Source organism: Filicampus tigris, chromosome 2, assembly GCF_054856515.1.
Source record: "Filicampus tigris isolate MCC_2025a chromosome 2, RoL_Ftig_1.0, whole genome shotgun sequence".
NCBI lineage: Eukaryota > Metazoa > Chordata > Actinopteri > Syngnathiformes > Syngnathidae > Filicampus > Filicampus tigris.
Genome location: NC_141218.1, coordinates 7,500,143 through 7,516,558, shown reverse-complemented (window position 1 = coordinate 7,516,558; position 16,416 = coordinate 7,500,143). Strand labels below are relative to the sequence as shown.

Sequence of the window (16,416 nt, the reverse complement as noted above, 5' to 3'; positions counted from 1 at the left end):
AACCTGCGCAAGCCAGTGAGATCAAACCAGTTGTCATTTAACCACAGAACTGAACTGCCCCACATTAAAGTGAGAGCTGTTTCTAATAATTGAACTCCTCTCATGTTCGTTAACCAAGTATTAGTAATATTGTTACCTTAATACGCTCCCTTTCTGACAGAAATTGTCGCTAATTAGAATGTGCCGGTGTACCTAATATTTTGTCCACCGAGCGTTGGCCCGAAAAGCGTCATCGGAGTCTATAATTGTCGACAGTGCGTCCTCGTACCCGCGCAATTGTCTCCTCACCGCCGGCGGCAAGAGCGTCCTCATCTACTCGGGTAAGTTGATTTTATTTTCTTCTTTCTACTTAACTGTCCACCGCCGTGTCCCCGGGGCACTATTGCGAAAAGATGGCGTAACCCGACTTCAGCGGAGATCGGCTTGCCTTGCCTGCTGTTAATTCAACATATCCTGTTTCCTGTTCAGTCTACGAAAGGTCGCAGTCCACACCCGGAGTCAAAAGTGTTCCAGCGCGTGAAGCGATGGCGTCCAATAGCACCGCCGCCTTCTCTCTGCCCGTCAGCACCTCGGCCAAGGTCGGCATCGGCATCCTGACCTTGGCCTTCGCGCTGGGCTTCCCCGGGAACCTCTTTGTGGTGTGGTCGGTGGTTTGCCGCGTCCAAAAGCGCTCGGTGACCTGCTTGCTGGTACTCAACCTGGCCGTGGCCGACGCCTTGGTGCTGCTCACGGCGCCCATCTTCCTGCGTTACCTCGCCGGCGGTCAGGGATGGGAGTTTGGCTCGGCCGCCTGCAAGCTGGTGCACTACCTGTCCTGCGTCAACATGTACGTGTCCATCTACCTCATCTGCCTGATGAGCATGGATCGCTGGCTGGCCGTCTCCAGGCCTTTCCTGTCCCAGAGGATGCGGACGAAGCGCTCGCTGCTGATTCTCCTCCTGGGAGTCTGGGTCATGGCGTTCCTGCTGGCCCTTCCGATGCCGTTCTACCGCAGGTAAGTCCCGCACGTGCACCGATTGCGCCGTTTTCACCAGGATTGCAGCCTCGCGTTTGTTCCCTCCGTGTGCAGCAACTTGAGCAAAGTGTTCCCGAACAACGTCACGTTGAGATTCTGCGTGCCGTATCACTGGCAAAGTGTCGGCCATCGGGTCTTTCAGTACATCTTTGAGACCGTCATGGGCTGCCTGGTGCCCTTCTCCCTCATCAACACCTGCTACTCGTCGGTCATCTGCCGCCTGCAGAGCGCCATGTTCCATCGGCGGGGCAAAGGCAGCCGGCTGATCCTGATGATCATCTGCGCCTTTGCCGTTTTCTGGCTGCCGTACCACATCGTCAACATCATCGAGGTGATTCTGTCAGCCTCCCCCCCGGGTCCGAGGACGGTAGGACGGCTCGGCGTTTAACGCTTTGACTCCCGTCCGGCAGGTGATCGGCCTCTCGCAGGGCAGCCGAGCCACGGTGGCGGCCGCCCTGGTGGCCCGTCCCAACGTCACCGCCTTCGCCTACTTCAGCAGCGCCGTCAACCCGATTCTGTACGTCTTTGCCGGCAGCTCCCACATCCGCCAGGCCGGCCTCAACTTCATGGGCAAGCTCTTTGAGGCCACCAACTCCGAGAGCAGGAGCACATCCACCTTCACCCGCAGCGGACGCACCAGCTCGTCGCGGGAAGACGCCTCCGTGCTGCAGACGCTGTCGGTCAAACTGGGGAAGCCGTTCAGAGGCAGGCGGGGAGACGGCAGCAACGTGGCGACGGGCGATACAAACATGCCGGAACTCAAGACTCTGGCAAGTGTTGAGCCGTTAGAATAGCTAGAATAGCTAATAGAAATGTTATTGATACTGCGATCAATTTTCTTTCTAATTTGACAAACTGCACTCTTCGTTTTTCCTTTCTTTGTTGTATACCTGAAATTTTACCCACAAGCATTTTTAAAAAAAATTTTTATGTTGCCTGCAGAAAGCTAATATCGCTTCATTTTGATTGATAATGTGAGAGAGGTATTCATTTCACAATATTTTTATTATTGTTATTATATTGGTTGTAGTTGTAGTACTGTGCAAGTGTGTGGCACGACAGAGAGCTGGTCCAAATGTAAATTGCGCGATCAAGATCTGCGGCGACAAAAGCAAGATTGCATCTGTCGAAACACACTTCCTTTCTGTTTCAGCACACGTTATTTACAAAACCTCACGTGATCGTTTGGGGCCGAATCTGAGGACGTTTGAGTAACTGTCACGTTCGGCAGAACATCTGCATGAGCAAACCGATGTTTTTTCAGAGCGGGAAAAGTATCAAATAAAGTGTTTGCTGGAAAATAATACGCACCTCTGGACTGTGAATGTGGGGAATCGGACACACAAATACACGATTGTGCCAACTTGGCGTGAAAGTGAATCTGTGTGACGGCCGCGCTTAAAATAGCATCCTTTTGCCGGCCCGGAGGGAGTGCGAGCAGACAGCTTTGACTCCCGCAGAGAGAGAAAAGTGCACGAGGCACACTTTCGTTTGTTTTGGTTATTTTTCTTTTTCTTTCTTGGTTGAATCCACATGGAGGCGAGCGGGAGTGGCCTGCCGGACGAATGGGAGGAGCAGTGGAGGAGGGAGAAGGAAAGGAGGAAACAAGTACTAGGCGAAGGAAGGGAAGGTGTTGAGCAGGACAAGCGCGAGCTAAAAAGAATCGTGGCCTTTAATGACTCCAGATTGGGGCTGACGAGCGAGAGGGCGGAAACGTGCGCATCCGAGCTCAGGGAGGACGCGGTGCGTGGAGATGATGTCCGAGCGTATATGAGCGAGAGTTTTCCCCGTGAGATGTTCAAGGTCCTGCGGGAGTTGCATGAATCGCGTCTCCTCACAGACCTGACGTTGACCACGGACGACGGGAGCAGCTTCCACGTTCACTCTTCCATCCTCGCTGCCGTCAGCTCTTTCATTAAGGCGAGGCTGACGGAAGAAAATGAAAGGCGCCATGTGGGCGGGGTTGCCGCCCAGCGGCGGTGTCTTTTTCTGGGTCCAGATGTGGATCATTGGGGGCTACAGGCAGTTGTAGAGTTTGCCTACACCGGGGAGCTTACAATTGGTGACAGGCTACCCCAAATTAAGGCAGCAGCTCGTGCGCTTGGCGTTCCGAGATTGTCGGCCCTATGCGACCAAACCGCAGGAGCGAAGGCAGGTCCGAAAAAGGAACAAGTCATCTCTGCTGAAGAGGAAATGAGACGAACCCTTGGTTCCCTGAAGCAACTGCGGGCAGACGGTGTGGGCTGCGATGTCGTTTTGGATGTGAGCGGAGCTTTGTTCCATGGTTCGTGCATCCGGTCTTCTTCTGAACTTGTTATTTTTTGTTGTTGCTTCGGCTCGGGCTGAACCACCTCTTCTGTCAGTCCACAGGGTGATCCTGGCAGCAAGCAGTGACTACTTCCGTGGCATGTTCACCAGCGGGATGAAGGAGTCCCGTCAAGCCTGTGTTGTGCTTCCTTTCAAAACAATTCCAGAGATGTCTTCTTTGATTTGCTTCTGCTACTGCGGGACCCTTCCTGTTAACTGGGACTGCGTCTTCGAGCTCGCCTGCACGGCGCTCCAGTTCCAGTTCCGCTCGGCCGTCTCGCTATGCCTACTCTTCATGAAAAAGGAAATGGGAGCGGGTTCCTGCCTGGACGTGGCTTCTTTTGCCGAAGCTTATGGGATGTCAGAGCTCCTCGAGGAAGCCGATGACTACGTCTTGCGAAACTTCTTGGAGGTGTCCGCTACTGAAAAGTTTCTGGACCTCCAAGCTGAGAAGCTTCTCCGCTTTCTCCGCAGCGACGGTCTCGGCGTGCCATCTGAGCTTGTTGTGTTTCGAGCATTAGTCTCCTGGCTGGAGGCGGATCCCGAGGAGCGACTGCGGCACGCCGGCAAACTGATGAGAGGAGTTCGCTTCCCCCTCATGACCTTTCGAGAGTTCAGGGAGGTGGGTGATCTTGTTCCGGACTGTGACCAAAAAGCATGTTATTGGATTGATTGAATTCCACTTTGTCATCTTTGGACTAGGTCAGGGCTATTAACCTGCGCATGGAGACTAAAGAGGTGCAACTTCATGGCGCTGCTTTGAAGGAGTTTGGATCGACCCTCTCGGTGCAGGATCACTGTCGGGTGAGGCGCCCCAAAGACTCCCTGGTCCTTGTTGGCGGGGACCGGCTGGACCCAGATGTGGGTCAACGCATACCAAGTGGCGAAATGTGGTTTGTAAACTCCCTGCGCTCCGGCATAGGCCTGGTGAAGGACATCGAGTGGAGGAAACTGACCCAGATTCCAGATAGGCCAAAGTTCAGACATGGTGTCGCAAGCCTCGGGGGGCGGGTGTTTGTAGTTGGGGGATGTCACTTCTACGCCAAGGACAACGTGATGAAATCCACTTACAGGTGAACGCGGTTGATGCGTCCAACCTTTTGCCGCTTCCGCAGTGGCGGTCGCTCACGTGTCCATCTCTTTTCACCATACTAGCTATGACCCCGTGCAAGACCTCTGGAAGAGGTGCGCTGACATGCAGGAATGTCGAAGTAACTTCTCAGTGGTGGTCCACCAAGGTCAACTTTGCGCCATTGGTGGAGATAAGCAGCTCAACACTAATTTAAAGAGCGTGGAGGTGTACAACACTGAGGCCGATACCTGGAGGTGAGCTTGGGGAGGAAGCTTGTCAGCGGCTTTTATACATTAGCTTAGCTTGATTTGTTTTCCTGTCTGACACTGTTCTTGGATTCTCTCAGCTTTGTCCGTCCTCTGACGCATCCACTAAGCGGCCAAGCCGCCACAGTCCTCGATGGACGGGTGTTCGTCTCCGGAGGTTTTGACCGCCAGTATGTTTGTGTTGCTTCCCTGTTCGTGTACGACCCCGAGGCGGGAAGCGTCCACGTGGCAGAGATGACTCAAGACCGGGCGCAGCACTGCATGGAAGCGCTGCGAGGTCGCCTTTACGTGGCCGGCGGCGTGTGCAACCTGAGGAACTATTACGCGGACCAGCTCACCTGTGAGGTTTACGATCCTGCTGCTGACTGTTGGACGTCCCTCGCGCCGCTGCCCGTGCCTCATGTGGGTGCAGCCTCGGCCATCTTGGAGGAGAATATCTTTCTCCTGGGAGGGTACTGCCAGGAGGATTACAGCGAATCCGGACTCGTCCACAAATTTAATCGTGTCACGCAACGCTGGGAGAGAATGGGAAAAGTACCATCGGCTGTCGCTGACATTCGAGCTTGTGTGCTACAACTACCCCAGCACTTGAGATGCTAGCTTGAAGGGCTGAAAAGTCACATCTGTATCGTCTCCGATAAACTAGCGTGTAACATTTCCAACAAGAAAACTCACCAAATAAAATCCAATGACGTTTGTAAAGCAGGCTCAGTCAATAGAGGGGTACCACATCAACATGAAGAAAACACGGACATATATGAATGGATTAAGAATTGGCCCCTCGCGGCTGAAGGCAGAGGGCAGCCATCTTACGCGGCCGAGTAAATTATCTTAGTATGGTGAATCATGACTAACATAGTTTAGGTTTCACAGGGAATTTTGATTCATTTCAATGTTGATGGTTCGGACAACATGAAGCGGACGAATCTTTGATTAGCACCTGGAGAGATTAGAGAACATTTATTGTCAAATTCTTTTTGTATTATTGATTAAATGTGCATGTAGCGCTTTTCCCAGAGTTATTGGTACAAGCATACGCTTGTTTGGCATTTCTGCCGTGAAGACATAAATAATGTGAAATGATTTGGAGACATTAGTGCATTTAAGTTAGGCATGCTACTACGCAAGTGGCAACCTAAGATGGCCGCCGGTGGCTCCACTTGTCGTTACAGTGACAAAGCGGCATTGTCAGTCCATTTAGAAGTCCTTGGAAGGAATGGATTGACATCGCAGATTGATGTGGCAGGAACTGCTGAACAAAATGGAATGACTCAGGTAGCAGGACAAAGGTAAAAGAGTTGGACGTGTTTATTCCAGTACATTGCGTTGATCATTTTATTTTAGACATAAAGACAACTCAAGAATGACAGCAACTCACCGCCGGTGAGACCGTGGCATCGCTGTGTGTTTATACCTAGCTTTGTTATTCTTCCTTCCACCGAGAGTACCAAGCTCAAGAACTTTGTGTTTTTATTTCATTTTATTTGAGATACAATAACAAACAGTCAGACAAACAAAAGTACCACCAAATAAACTTAGAACTGCATTATTTCAGTATGCACTCAGCGACTCGAATTAACTTAGCAGGACATTGAAAAGCCACGTTACATTTGAAGCACTCTCTGAGCAATTTATGTTCGAAAACGTCCTTCTACATGCGTACACGTGGTGGCAAAAGAAGCACAGATGCTCGTAGGTCGTTGTTCGGCCCCGGCATCTTGCCCATGTTCTCCCACCTGTACAGGGCGGGGTCGTAGCGGTGGACCATCTTAGTGTCACTGTAGTCCTCCTGACTGTAGCCGCCCAGCACGTACAACTTGCCCTCCAGAACGGCACTTCCGGCCCCCACGTGAGGCACTGGCAGGGCCGAGAAAGCCATCCACGAGTCTGTGGCAAGATCGTACACCTCGCACGGCATCTGATCTATCGCTGTCTGATTAGCGTCTGATGTGATCCCGCCCGCCACGTAGAGGCGGTTGTCTAGGCTTTCCATGCAGTGGTGAGCACGTGCTTGAGACATGTTTGCCAAGTAGCTGCTGACTTTTTCTGGGTGGTACACAAACAGAGATGGCAGGCACTGATTGTCGCTGTTCAGTCCTCCTGAGATATGGATCTGCCCCCGCAAAACCTTGGCCACGTGTCCACCCAGTGTCAGATCCAGGGGCCGAGCAAAGCTGAAATGGAAAATATGTGAGAACGGCCTGCCGCAATCGTTTAAATCTTTTTAAAGGGGAAGTCAACCCAATTTTTTGCAAGAATATGTTCTATGCAGGCCCACGCGGCATTCTGATTAATGTCGTGTTTGTGGAATAAGAGTTAATGCACCCGTTTTTAGCCATCTCTGGGGGCGGCCATTTTGTCACTTCTGTCGACTGAAAATGACATCACAACTGCTCAGGGCTCAGGTAACAACCAATCATGGCTCAGCTTCAGAACACAGGTCAGCCGTGACTGGTCGTTTCCTGAGCCCTGAGCAGTTGTGATGTAATTTTTAGTCGACAGAAGTGACAAAATGGCCGCCCCCAGAGATGGCTAAACACGGGTGGATTAACCCTTATTCCACAAACGCAATATTTATCAGAATGCCTTATTTCAACTAGTGAGCTTGCATAGAACATATTCTTGAAAAAATGATGTTTGGGTTGACTTTCACTTTAAGTAGCAAAATCCACCCGTTTTTAGCCATCTCAGGGGGCGGCCATTTTGTCACTTCTGTCGACTGAAAATAACATCACAAATGCTCAGGGCTCAGCTAACAACCAATCATGGCTCAGCTTAAAAAAAACAGGTGAGCTGTGATTGGCTAAACACGGGTGGATTAACTCTTATTCCACAAACGCAATATTTATCAGAATGCCTTGTTTCAACTAGTGGGCCTGCATAGAACATATTCTGGAAAAAAATATGTTTAGGTTGACTTCCGCTTTAAGCGACAATCCATCCAAGTCTGTCCGTTTTTAGCATTGGAAGTGAGAGGTTTCACTTGCAGCTACATTTGTTAGCGTTTTCAGTCGGTCGCAGCAAGCCACAGCTCTGTTATGTTCTTACCTCCAAGAGTTAGCAGCAGGTGAGAAGGATTCCACACTGTCTATGTAATCAGGGTGACAGCGCCCCCCGATGGCGTATATGTTCCCACCTGTCACCACCGCAGAAAAGTTGCACCTCTTCTTTGTCATGTCAGCCATTCTTTCCCAGCTGTTTTGGAGTGGGTCATACCTGTGGCGAAAAAAAATCATAGATAATCCAATGTCAGAAACAAAACACTTGAACCTGAATGAGCACCTTGGCTTCACCTGTAAACGGAGCTCAGGTTGTCTTCCGTGCCGTAGTACTTTTTCCCACCAAACACGTACAGTTGGCCTTTGAGCACCACTGCCTCATGACAGAATCTTGCCGAATCTGGCATCTCACTCAGCCGCCTCCACTCCATCGCCTTCCTTATTCCCGTGTGGTTCATCAGGGAATTCCCAAACCAGACTTCTCTGCTCAAACAGCGGCTGCCCAGGTCCTCAGAAATCTGGTCACCTCCGGTCAAGACTAGAATCTGTTCCGGCAGGTAGACGCGGCACTGACTCTGTGTTTCCACCTCGTTGGAGCAGAAAAGCTCCCAGATTTCTTCATAGAGGTCCTCCAGCTTGTATTCGGACCACAGGCTCACCGATTGAACCTCTTTGAATTCCTCAAACGTCATGAGTGGGAAGTGGATGGTTTTCATGAGCTCCCTGGCAAGTTTTCGTCTGGTCTTGGGCCTGGCTTGGATCCACCCCGCCACCGCCTTGAACACGACCAGCTCGGATGGAACGCAAAGCGAGCGGCTGCTCAGGTATGTCAAGAGCTGTTTGGCCGGCAGGTCCTTGAACTTGGAGGTGCACGCCACCTTGTGGAATTGCCGCAAGACAAAATCGTTGGAGGCCTCGAGAAGCCGCTCCACCTGGTAGGCTTCGGCGAACGATACCACATCCAGGCAGGAGTGCGGGTTGAGCTCTCGCTGCAGGAAGTCGAGGCTCAAGCAGAACGCCGGCTGGAACTGGAGCTGTAGGGAGGCGCCGCTGATCTCAAATACCCGATTCCAGCTGAGGGGGAGGATGCCGCTGTAGGAGCTCTCAATGAGAACCTCCAAGTCCAAAGCGGACAGGAAGGGAAGACTGATGCGGGACTGAGCGGACTCTTTCATCCCCGAGCTGAACATTCCACGGAAGAAGTCGCTGCTGGCTGCCAGGATGACTCTGTGAGCTGGAGGCGGGAAAATTCGACTTGACGCACGTTCCATCCTGAAGTGCCAGAATATGGGTTCGAATGCGCCTGAGGTTGGCTACTCACCAGGAAGCGATCCTCCGATTGCTTCGAGAACAACGTTGCAGCCCACTCGGTCCATCCGCATCTTTCTAATCGAATGAAGACTGACGGCCATTCGTTCCGCGGCGGAGATGTCGTTCCCCTCCTGAGTGGCGGTGGCGGACTTCTTCTGCCGCTTGCGGAGAAAGTCCAACACTCTGCGGGCGCCCAGGGACCGAGCTGCAGCTTCCACATGCGCCACCGCGTCCTCCTCCGCAAGGGATGCGAGTCCGGTGTAGGCGAAATCCACGATCACATCCAAGCCGCGGAAGTCCACGTCTGGACCCAAGGAAATGGAGTACCCGTGCTCTCCCTCGTCCACACTGTGCTTTAAATGACTCTTGACCAGGGAGCTGACAGCTGCCATGACGGTGGAATGTAGGCGGAGTTTCCTGCCATCGTTTGTTCCGAGAGTGAGGTCGGTGAGCTGAGATGAGTCCCGGAAAGCCCTCAAGGCGTGAAACATCTCCACATGGTGCTCATCTTTGCGATACAACTTGATGTCGTCTGTGTCTCGGTCCTCCTGTGAGCACCCCGCTTCCCCGTCATCGCTTGACTCCTCCTCCTCCTCCTCCTCCTCCTCATCATCACGGTCCAATTCTTTATGGCTTGTCCGTGACATGGCGGTGGACCTCTCATCTTTCCCAACTTCTGTTGCCTTCCGCAATGTTCCATTTCTCCACTTTGGGCCATCTTGCAGTCGTCTGGAAACATGCTCATCCATGCATGCGCATTTCTTCTCATCTTCGCACCCGGTCCGTTTCAAACCTTCCGCAGAATCTTCCCCTGTTCCTCCTGAGCTTCTCCGCTCCAGCTCCTTTTCGCTTTTCCCGTTCTGCACTTGGCAGGAGTGTTTTCCCAGCATCTCACCTTCCTCCCCCATTTCTTTGTCATCCTCGGTTTCTCCCCCTACCTCCTCTCCCTCCTCACGTAAATCAAGCCGCCTGACATCTCCCGTCCCTTCATGGACTTTCAACTCCTTCTTCTCTTCCATATCCTCCACTTCCCCGTTCTCGGCTCCCACCTGCTCATCTTTCGGGGCCTTTTTCTCTTCCTCCGCCCAATCGTCGCACACCTCTTGATCCTTCGCACGCACTTCAGCGTCCTCGGTCTCGCCGCCGACGTCCGCCGCAATCCGGCGCCTTACCCTCTGCTCCGTCTCCTTCCTCCATTGCTCCCAGTCGGGCCGCAGCTGTGGAATCGCCACCTCCATGGCGCTGGGTCGGCCTCAAACCTCAACCCGCAGCAAAGTCTTGCCTAAATTTCTGCCCCGTCCCCTTCTGGTTTCATTTGATTGTCCGCCGCCTCGCTCTCCTCTCAAGTGCATGTCATCGCCCCCGGTGAACAAACACGTCGCTATATTGAGGACACAACTGTATCACGGCAGCTAATTAGGAATCCGGCTTGTCTGAGGCGCTAATGTTACACATGGCACCGCGCATTGAAGCTTATTGCACTGCGGCCTTTAAATCCCGACTCATTTGACCCACTTGAAGCGAGCCATGCAGACTTAGTGACAGCTGGTTGCCAGCCAAGATTGTCTCCTTCTTGTCGGCCACGTTGATCCTGAGCCATGTGACTGCAGGATCTTTATTAATTGCGCGGGGGGGTGGGGTGGGGGGGGGTTGGTTTCACATTGCTCCTGGGCATCCAAACGCTGAGGAATCTGGGTCAAGGGTCAAGAGGCGTGTGGAGGCCCGCGGGGCAAGACAACACATTTACACCTGCTGTTGTTGTGTACGCTGTGAAAGGAAGCTAACAGCTGGCTAGCTCAGACGTTGATGAACGGACACTAGAAGCTCGCCACAAGCTCGTGAATTCATTTTTGTGGTCACATGGATGTGGTCTGGTCCATTTCTTGTCGTTGGTTTGAGAGCCAATACAACAATCAGGCCTGCTAACAGCACCTTCGCTGGGTTTGGGGTTACCGTTTGGTTTCAACGACAACACTATCACAATACAGCAGCTAAGCCATCGTGTGTCTTTGATGCAGATATTTAAAGCGGAAATCAACCTACACACATTTTCTTCAAGAATATGTTCCCAGCTGGCCCACTAGTTGAAACATGGCATTCTGGTTAATATTGCGTTTGTGGAATATATGTTAAGCAGCAAAATCCACCCGTTTTTAGCCAATCTGAGGGGGCGGCCATTTTGTCACTTCTGTCAACTGAAAATGACATCACAGTTGCACAACTGCTCTGGGCTCAGGTAACGACCAATCACGGCTCAGCTTCAGAAAACAGGTGACCCGTGATTGGTCGTTACCTGAGCCCCAAGCAGTTGTGATGTCATTTTTCAGTCGACAGAAGAGACAAAATGGCCGGCCTCAGAGATGGCTGAAAACGGGTGGATTAACTCTTATTCCACAAACGCAATATTTATCAGAATGCCTTGTTTCAACTAGTGGGCCAAGTATAGAACATATTCTTGAAAAAAATATGTTTGGGTTGACTTCCTCTTTGATTAAAGAAACTGCTCGGATAAAAGCTTTTAATTAGATATTGCTGCTGTGCACTCGGCTTGCATCTCAAAATTCTGAGCATATATACTGTACTGGACGCATATGATTGCTGCAAAGACGCACAAAATGGAGTCTGATTCTGAGTCGAGGGTAAACAAAGTCAAGTTGACATGGCTTCAAGGATTACTGGGCATGGTTGTCAACTCCCTTGCAGCTAAGAAGGCCACATGCTTGTCAACTTGGAGACTGGGGGGGGGGGGGGGGGGGGGGGGGCACTGCTACGTCTCTGTAAATAGCCCGACTCACTTGCCACGTCATTAGCAACATAGACACAGTCTAATTTGACAGGATGACTATGTTCATTTTTGTGATGTCATTACCACATGATATCAAATTTAAAAAAGTCGTTTTATTGAAACACTGTGGACCCTTGAAACACTTCAAATGATGATTAAAATCACAGTTTAGCTTTCAACAACGGATTTTCCAGCAGGCGTTATTAAATTGTGTAATCTACGAGTATAGGATGGTACATAAAGTTCTAAGATGGCCCACATCTCCTGCTATTGCTTTTGAAATCGGGTCTGGTTGCACTTCCTGAAGAGGGTGGTGGGTGGAGCTGAGATGGTGACAAGGACATCGGGGGCGTTCTTCAGCGCTGCGCCAACTAACACAGTAGAAACCGAGGAGTTGCATAGTCATCATTGTTGGGAGAGCACATCTATTTCGAAGATGAGGTGAGCCGGCTCGGACCAAAATCGTCACCCAAGACACGTGAACGTTCTGATGTTTGACGTGGATGCACAAAAAAAAAAGAAAAAAAAAAAAAAAGAAAGTGTTTCATGTTTGTGCTTGATCCCATCGGAGCCTCCGATCGGCTTGTCAGGTTCTGACCCACGGGAGCAGGAAGGACGCGATGGCGGCAGCCAGGGCGAGCAAGAGGACAAACAGCGGGGGTGCAAGGGGCGGCGCCCACCCACACGTGGGTGGTTCCGGGCCCGCGTCCGTCCGCGTGTCCGCATTGTGCCTGGAGATGACGAGAGGCCTCACCTGCGAGATGCTCTCCTGCGCACAAGAAGTGAGGAGTGTTGCCATTGTGATGCAACACTTTCTTGCTTATAATTATTTTAAAACAGGGGTGCCCGAGCCCGGTCCTCGAGAGCTCCTGTCCGACCTGTTCTTGATGTTCTCTCCTTCAATGCACCTGATTCAAATGATCAGGGTCTTTATCAGCAAGTTTTGCAGAAGATGGTGGTGATGGTGATCAGGGTTCTCAGAGCTCGCTGATGACATCCAAAACATGGTGGACAGTGGCCCTCGAGGATAGAGGTTGGGCACCCATGATTTAAACAAAGGTAGTCTTTTGTCGCCACCTTGTGGCGTCTTTGAGTTGACGAGCTTTGTAGACCTAAGTTGAGGACTTTTATGCAGCGGCATTTTACACTCTAAAAACAGTTGGGTTAAAAATAACACAGTTTTGAACCGATCCACTACGTAGGTCAATTTGACCCAACTATGTGTTTTCTGCAAAAACAACCTCAAAAATGGGTAGTTTTGTACAAAACAACCCAACAAATTGGGCTGTTTTATACAAAACAACGCAAGAAGGCGGGTCAAATTGACCCAAATGGTGGATCAGTCCATTTTTTACCCCAAATTGTGTTATTTTTTAACTGTTTTTAGAGTGTGGCAACAAGGAACTATGTTTAAGTGAGTTGGGGAGTTTCAGTTAGACAAAAATAGTGCTTTGCCACCATCTTGTCATCTTGGTGTCACGGAATTATGTAGAAGTGAGTTAAGGGATTTCATTTAGACAAAATTGTGCTAGGTCACCATTTGGTGGCATTTTAGCATCAAGCAACTACTGTATTTCGAAATGAGTTGAGGAGTTTCATCCACCCCAAAATATCATCATAAACCTTTTTAAGGTGGGGTGTCATTTACCGCTGGATTTTCTCTATCGGCAGCAGGGCTCAGTCGTGTCAATCTGTGTTTAGGCCCTCCTCACTGCGAGATATGAGACTACGCCGTATCTGCAATCCAACCTCTTTGTAAAGGCGATAAACTGCAAGCATTTTTGTCTCAGGTATTCTCCGAATTAAGTCATTTCATCATCATGCATGCGTGCAAGACTTACTTCCAGGATGGTGCGGCTGTGCGTCCTGTCCGGACTGAGCCGCAGGTTCCACCGATGTGAAGTGTGAGTGAGGCCGCCATCGTCTTCGCTCTCCGTGGTGTCCTGCCGCGCCAGACGCTGCCGTTTGCGGCGCCGGGAGCTGATTCGCTGGAGCGAGCCTGGCTCTTGGAGTCTAGAGGTAAGATGTTATCGGAAGCAGTCAGGTATAAGATGGCCGTCTCTGGTGCAGACGACGGGTGAGAGCGGCGCCACCTGCAGTCGGCGTCCTCGATGTCGGCGTCTGCGTCGCTTTCTCCCTGAGGGTCGGACAGCACGCACTCTTCCTGCGTATGCGGGGGAGTTAATGTTAACTTTGGCGCTACTACTGGGAAATACACAGATCGGACGGATAATAATATCGAATCAAGTATTTCGTGTTTTTGATACGTTTCCGGGGTACCTCGGTTCCGTATCCCTCGGAATAACGAGTCATGGTGACTGAGCTGAGTTCACCTGCTCCTGCCAATCACGCAAGGGGAAAAAAAATAGGACATGTGAAGATGTCAATTATAACTGTCAATAATCTATACCATGTTGCCTCCTGCCTTTAACGTGCGTCTTCTGTCGATAACATCGTTGACCTAATTGCATAATTACCTAAGTAATTCTCAGTGTGATCCATGAGCTCCCTCTTGTGGTATGCATAAGAATCACTGCATAAGTATAGTTCAGTTGTATCTAATACTACTATTAATGGTATTTAAGTTGATAAATTTTGCATTGATTCTCAAAGGCCGTTTTTTGTTTAAACATTTAATTAGGTGCCATTTGGATTTCAAATTGATGTACACTACTTTTTAATTCATTATTAAGTACTTTCTTCGGTGCGCAATGTTACTGTTACTGGCTTACAATTCTATTAGTATACATTTTCGTAATAATACCATTGTCTCGATTTTGATCATTATTGTGGTACTTGGAAAATATTTTTTAGGTGGTGGTGTAAAGACGTTTGAGAACCACTGGCTCATTAAATTTACTGTCACAACATCAATTAAAAAAATACCAATGTGTTTGCTAAAACAACAACAACAACAAACTGTGATCCAGGTTTGAACTTAACAGAAAGAATTTAAGTGGTGAAGGTTCAATCGAGGCAACGTATGGGCTAATTGTTTCTTACATTTATTATGTGTGTTTTTTCCCTTCTAGTTTTCCAAAAACGTATGTGAATATGAATTAGGTAACTATGCGATTGGGCTAACGACATGTGTCGCCCTGTCGGGAACATGTGTGCTGATGTCGAATACGTGCCGCACTCGCGTTACGTAACAGGCAACTTTTCACATCAGGACCAGACGCCGAATGATGCCGCGAACGTTGCAAACTCCCATTTAGCACAAAAACAGACCGCTTTTCTCGACTTTCACACGGGCCGATAATCCAAAAAGGGAATCATCTGACGCGGTCACAGTTTAAATAACGATTAGTAGCGAATCTTACCTCGAATACATGTGGAATACGCAATACGATCTAAACGTTAAATGGAGTCGGTAGCATGGACGCTAAACGGACGCACGCGACGATGTTTGACATTGTCGCAAATCCCTCGTGACGTCACTCGTACAGATGATTGACAGCTCTGGCCACGGGGATATCTGTAGGATACTGAGCGGAAGTGCGTAGGAGAATGAATGAATTTCAAAATAAAGCGTAATGCAGACGCTTCGCGGTGTTCTCATGCAATAACTCTATTTTATTAAACGTGCAAGATTTAGAAAAAGCAGAAATCCCAAATTCAGAAATGTATGTCAACTATGAAAAAAAAGATCACGGGTGGTTATGCATTCATTCAAGCTGTCGACATTCAATAAACGTTGTACAACTGCCTACAGGACTTTGGTGAAACAGGTCAAAGAAGCACTTTCAATTTGGTCTGAATTTCCCTACCGAGTTCCTCAAAAACGAAGGGAGGCTACATGACTGCGGGTGCAGTGGCGGTGTCATAGCGGGTTATTGACAGGCAAGCCCCTCAAATAAGTTGCTATACTGAGCAGTCATGTGATTCGTCAATTGGAATCAAACTACGTACATTGGTTTGGCGAAAAGAAGTCATGTGACACAAATCTCACTGGCGAACCAGTATTGATTGTGCAAGTAATATATAATAAATACCTGGAGAGCAAAATACAAGTAGTGGGCGGAATGTACTTCAATGTAACAGAAAGTAGCACTTCTGAACAAAAAATACACTAGTAAAATTATGTAGCATTAAAGCTATTCTTACAAACACCATTCATCCAAAAAGGTGGAACAGAGTAATAATTACTACCTATACCTCTGGTGCTCGGAGACGTTGTCGATTCTTCAAACACATGCGTTCTCAGCTTCTCTATTTCAACCCAGAAACAAGTGTCAGTCACGGAGTTGGGGATGAAGATGAGTAACAACATCACCGTCACGCGGAGGGACCTTTGTTCTCCGTGAGACTTCCTTTACAGCTGTGAGTGATGCCAGATCACCCTTTTGTCTTCATAAACACTTGCTGAATGCACTGGTCAACAGCATATTTTAATCAGCGATCACTTTATGTGTCCCTAAATGCATTTTTATTTTTGACGCTGATTTTAAAAATATCTTTACTTTACTTTGTAATGTCTTTTTATCAAGCACACCAGGTTTTGGATTTTTTTTTTTTTTTAAGTTTGCCGTATAAAAGCTTGCGCAATGCGGATTTTACCATGCAGTGACGTTTCAAAAAAAAAACCCTGTTGCTGAATTTAACCCATAACTCATAAATATTATTAAATATATTACATATCATTATTATTATTATTATTA

The 16,416-nt window shown here is 49.3% G+C and overlaps 4 protein-coding genes across 4 annotated transcripts; 2 read left to right on the top strand and 2 right to left on the bottom strand.

The window, feature by feature from the left end:
• Positions 1–78: 78 nt before the first annotated feature.
• On the top strand, positions 79–2,319 carry ltb4r (leukotriene B4 receptor). The gene is made up of 3 exons (XM_086022974.1): positions 79–994; positions 1,070–1,346; positions 1,426–2,319. The coding sequence occupies exons 1-3, from the start codon at positions 525–527 to the stop codon at positions 1,807–1,809; spliced, it is 1,131 nt and encodes a 376-aa protein (XP_085879100.1). The 5' UTR covers positions 79–524; the 3' UTR covers positions 1,810–2,319.
• Positions 2,320–2,490: 171 nt separating this feature from the next.
• On the top strand, positions 2,491–5,662 carry LOC147151166 (kelch-like protein 33). Its single transcript, XM_086022728.1, has 5 exons — positions 2,491–3,299; positions 3,379–3,944; positions 4,025–4,395; positions 4,478–4,648; positions 4,741–5,662. The coding sequence occupies exons 1-5, from the start codon at positions 2,549–2,551 to the stop codon at positions 5,258–5,260; spliced, it is 2,379 nt and encodes a 792-aa protein (XP_085878854.1). The 5' UTR covers positions 2,491–2,548; the 3' UTR covers positions 5,261–5,662.
• Positions 5,663–6,180: 518 nt separating this feature from the next.
• LOC147151165 (kelch-like protein 33) lies at positions 6,181–10,443 on the bottom strand. Its single transcript, XM_086024598.1, has 4 exons — positions 8,981–10,443; positions 7,954–8,893; positions 7,709–7,876; positions 6,181–6,834 (listed from the first exon to the last, which is right to left on the bottom strand). Exons 1-4 carry the CDS (start codon positions 10,206–10,208, stop codon positions 6,312–6,314), a joined length of 2,859 nt encoding a protein of 952 aa, XP_085880724.1. The 5' UTR covers positions 10,209–10,443; the 3' UTR covers positions 6,181–6,311.
• A 1,405-nt stretch (positions 10,444–11,848) lies between these two features.
• On the bottom strand, positions 11,849–15,241 carry LOC147151164 (uncharacterized). Its single transcript, XM_086022145.1, has 5 exons — positions 15,079–15,241; positions 14,036–14,094; positions 13,849–13,919; positions 13,597–13,768; positions 11,849–12,524 (listed from the first exon to the last, which is right to left on the bottom strand). Exons 2-5 carry the CDS (start codon positions 14,066–14,068, stop codon positions 12,342–12,344), a joined length of 459 nt encoding a protein of 152 aa, XP_085878271.1. The 5' UTR covers positions 14,069–14,094; positions 15,079–15,241; the 3' UTR covers positions 11,849–12,341.
• Positions 15,242–16,416: the final 1,175 nt, after the last annotated feature.